The sequence below is a fragment of the Aegilops tauschii genome, chromosome 6 (genome assembly GCF_002575655.3).
Source record: "Aegilops tauschii subsp. strangulata cultivar AL8/78 chromosome 6, Aet v6.0, whole genome shotgun sequence".
Classification (NCBI taxonomy): domain Eukaryota; kingdom Viridiplantae; phylum Streptophyta; class Magnoliopsida; order Poales; family Poaceae; genus Aegilops; species Aegilops tauschii.
Window position 1 is genome coordinate 478,537,016 of NC_053040.3, and position 4,404 is coordinate 478,541,419.

Here is a 4,404-nt window from a genome sequence, read left to right on the forward strand (position 1 = left end):
CGCTTTCTTTGTGTTTGCATGATATTTATCCATCCACTTGGTTTAAAATTAGTTTCTACTTCGGGGCGGAGGTTTTGGGGCAAGCGTTGGATGGCCGGCTCGTGACAGCGTGCACGAGCAAATGCTATCTATGCCCGTTTTGAGGGCCGGTGTTGGAGACGCTCTAGACGGGTGTATTCTCTTTTAAAGCGGGATCAAATTAGGTCGAAATATTCGTACGTGTTTTTGTCACCGACAACGATTTAAAACAGGCTAAATATACACCAGCCTAACTAAATCCCTCCTGGGGTCGGTGAGCAGTGAGCACATGCGCACCAGCTTCTAGGCCCTTCGGGACCTTCCTCTCAGCCCTTTCTGGAAAGAGCGTTTCGGTCAGAAACAGGCTGTGGGGAGGGGAGGGTGCGCCGTCACCGTCTGCCCGCCCCTCGACGCGATAAAGTGCTAGCACTCCTGTTCCCACCCCCACCCCCACCGGACGGACGGAAATCACGGCGCGCCTCCGTCCACCACCTGTCCCGTGCCCGCTGTCCGCCTCCCGCCCCAGATCTCCACCTCCCCCCACCTCACCTCCCAAGCAGGGTTCGTTCACCTGGCAGCAGTCCGGCAGCTGCAGCTGTTCGGTTGCCAAGATTGTCGGCGGGGGACGAAATGGCGGCGCTTGGTGGCTGCGCCGTGCTGCTCGCGGCGGCGCTGCTCCTCTCCGCGCCGGCCGCCACAGGTGCGGCTCCCCTCCTCAGTCCTTCGATTCGGTTCTGCTCCCTCGCGCGCGGGTGGGTGGATGGATGCCTGCCGCTCCCGTCTCGTCGGTGTCCGTCTGTCCCGCTGGGTTACTAGATCAGCTCGTTTCCTCCACGCTGCTGCTATCTTTAGCTTCAAGCTTCCTTCCGCGCTGCTGCTATCTTGAGCTTCAAGCTTCGAGCTGATTCTTAAACGAATTAGTTAGTTATAAAAGCATCCTTTCACAACTGAAGCGACCAGAATCAGCTTGAAGCATTGCTGTGCTCATAAATTGAAAGAACTTAAGCCGCAGTGTACAATAGGTCCTGCTACTATCTTGAGCCTCAAGCTGATTCTTAAGCCAATTAGTTGGTTGAAACGTCCTTGGGCCCAGCTCTGATCTGCTCACAACTGAAGCACTAGTTAGTTAAAACATTCTTAAGCGAATTAGTTAGTTGAAACATCCTCGCGACGAGCTCTGCTCTGCTCTGCTCTGATCTCTTCACAACTGAAGTGAATTACAGTTAGTAACGTCTCAGTCAACTGCGCCTGTTGTGCTGGTAAAAGAACCTAATTTGCAGGATACATCCTGCAGATTGGAAAAAGTATGTGTTTGTTGTGCATCTGGCGTGCCAATTAACCTTCTTACTTCCTTCTTCTTCTCGCAGAGGCGTACGATTCGCTAGATCCGAACGGGAACATCACCATAAAATGGGATCTTAAAGAGTGGACTCCTGATGGTTATGTTGTGAGTAGCACTTCAACATCCGTGTCTCTCATCCCAAACTATGAATTAGGCCAGCATTCATTTTTACTGAGGTTTTGATGACCTCAACAAGTAAGTAGCATGGCCAGTGATCGGCTACATACAAACTCTGCTACAAGCACTATATATATATATATATATATATATATAGTGGACTACTGGACTCAAGTGCAGTGATCAGCAGATTGTGGATAATAATCTGGTCACCCTGACCCTGTACCTACCTGTATCATGATTTCCTTCTTCCAAACTTGTCATGTGCAGGCAATGGTCACAATATACAACTACCAGCAGTTCCGGCACATATCGGCGCCCGGGTGGCAGCTGGGATGGACGTGGGCCAAGAAGGAGGTCATCTGGTCCATGGTGGGGGCCCAGACCACCGAGCAGGGCGACTGCTCCAAGTTCAAGACCAACCCTCCCCATTGCTGCAAGAGAGATCCGACCGTCATCGACCTTCTCCCGGGAACGCCGTACAAAGACCAAGTCGCCAACTGCTGCAAGGGAGGGGTTATAAGTACGTTTAACCAGGACCCGGCAAATGCTGCCTCCTCCTTCCAGATCAGTGTAGGTCTTGCTGGGACTACCAATAAGACGGTTAAGGTGCCCAAAAACTTCACTCTTAAGACCCCAGGCCCGGGCTACACATGCGGCCGTGCTACTGTTGTGAGGCCCACCAAGTTTCTCATGGGTGACGGGCGCAGGACGACCCAAGCTCTTAGTAAGTTTTCCACTTATTTTGCACAAAAGCGTTGGCAAGCTAAACACATTGTAATGCGTACTAGTTTATCATGTTTCTGCTCCGTAATACTCATGAATGAATGCTATGTTATAGTAATAGTTGTATTTGTAGGATTAGTAAAAGGATTCAAACCATTGAAATGAGAAGTGATCCATTCTCTAAGGGAGATGAGTCATGTTCATCACCTAGGATCAAATGTAGCCTATTTTAGCCAGTCTTGTTCTCTTGCAAATATTGCATGTCTAATGCAGGAAGCATCGGATTGGTTCCATTTTTTTTAATGTTTTGTTGCTGATAATTTCGTCGTCGTTGTTGTTATTGCTGTTAATTTTCTTTATTTAGTGGGGTTCTAACAAAGAAATTCTATATCCACAGTGACATGGAATGTAACCTGCACCTACTCCCAGTTTCTTGCTCAGAAGACCCCAACCTGCTGCGTAGCTCTCTCGTCGTTTTATAATAACACTATTGTGGGCTGCCCAACATGCTCTTGCGGCTGTCAAAACAATAATACTCATCCAGGAAGCTGTGTCAAGTGAGTTAGCAAATTGTTCACTCTTTAATTACCACCTATTAAGGTTTTAATTTTCTGCGAAATTCCTTATGAATCCTATGCACTTTGCAGTCCCAACTCACCTTATTTACAATCTGCCATCGATGGCCCTGGCAAATACACCGGCCAGCCTCTTGTCCAGTGCACTTCCCACATGTGCCCGGTAAAAGTCCACTGGCATGTCAAGCTCAACTACAAGGACTACTGGAGAGTCAAAGTAACCATCACAAACTTCAACTACCGCATGAACTACACAGACTGGAACCTGGTTGTCCAGCATCCCAACTTCAACAACATCACAAAGCTGTTCAGCTTCAACTACAAGCCGCTCTCCCCGTACGGAGGCCGCATAAGTAAGTTGGTCGCCCTGTGAGCTGTGTTTAACTGGTTTCTGAGATGAAAACCTCATTGCTCCATGCGTGTTTCAGATGACAGCGCGATGTTCTGGGGGATGAAGTTCTACAATGATCTGCTCAACCAAGCCGGTCCGTTCGGAAACGCGCAGACGGAGATACTTCTGCAGAAGGACCCGGAGACCTTCACCTTCGAGAAAGGGTGGGCCTTCCCGCGGCGCGTCTACTTCAATGGCGACAACTGTGTCATGCCGCCTCCCGACGCCTATCCGTGGCTGCCTAACGCGAGCCCTCCGATGAAGCAACCGTGGACGCTCAAGCTCTTGGTGTTCTGGACCGCGTTGGCCACCCTGCTGGCCTACTATGCCTGATGAGCGATGTCGGCAAGCTTCTGTCGGGTTCCACGAGGTGCGCGACGCAGGGTCATCTGTTCATTCGGTTCCACAGTTGCATATATGAGACGGGGTGAGGAAAGCTGATGTGTGTATATGTGTTCTGCTAAGTTAAATAGGGCCAAAAATGTAGTGGCCGCGAAGCTTTGGTGAACTGATTAATTGAATTGTATGGCTGTAGTCAATTAAATGTATGAGGTACATAATAATGTTTGTGTGAAATGGAGGGGATGCTGTTGGTTAGATGATCTAGCAATTGTTTTCCTGACCCCTCTGTTGTTGCTGGAAGCAAGTTGCTGAGCTGATCCATTTTGATCTTCAGTGCTAGTTAGAGACAACATGAATCAGAAGATTTTGTACGACTCCGCATCTGTTGTTCACTCGCTCATCACTACTCTTTCAATAAAGGGCGTTTTATTAACTCAAAATGTATGTAGTATTAAGCGGATACAAAGCATACTCAGCAACACCCACTGCTAAACGGGTCTTAGTTAAAATTCACTTAAACATTCTTTGCTTCTAGCAACATATATTTCAGGGAGACTATTGTTCCACTCACTTGCCACTACTTTTTCAATGAAGGGGGTTTTATTAACTCAGACATGTAGCATCGAGCGAAAACAAAGCCTGCTTTTTCAATCAAGGGTGTTTTATTAACTCAAAATGTATGTAGCATCGAGCAGATACAAAGCATATTGAGCGACACGTAGCCTCTACACAGATAGATAAGATGCATAAAAGCCAACAGAATAAACCATTTAACAAAGAATATCAAAACTAATAACTTGGCAAAAGTAAAGTCATATAAGATCGAAACTATATCTATGTTGACGGGGAAATGTATCTGGTGCACCAGATGTCACAGAACATTTTTAAATATC

General features: G+C 47.7%; 1 protein-coding gene across 1 annotated transcript; it reads left to right on the plus strand.

Annotated features, from left to right (window-relative positions):
* Window positions 1-285: 285 nt before the first annotated feature.
* Window positions 286-3,766, plus strand: LOC109783174 (COBRA-like protein 3). Its single transcript, XM_040393052.3, is given in 7 exon segments — window positions 286-718; window positions 1,386-1,465; window positions 1,748-2,204; window positions 2,601-2,760; window positions 2,851-3,131; window positions 3,207-3,446; window positions 3,449-3,766. Coding segments are annotated over 7 exon segments (1,440 nt in total). The 5' UTR covers window positions 286-648; the 3' UTR covers window positions 3,601-3,766.
* Window positions 3,767-4,404: the final 638 nt, after the last annotated feature.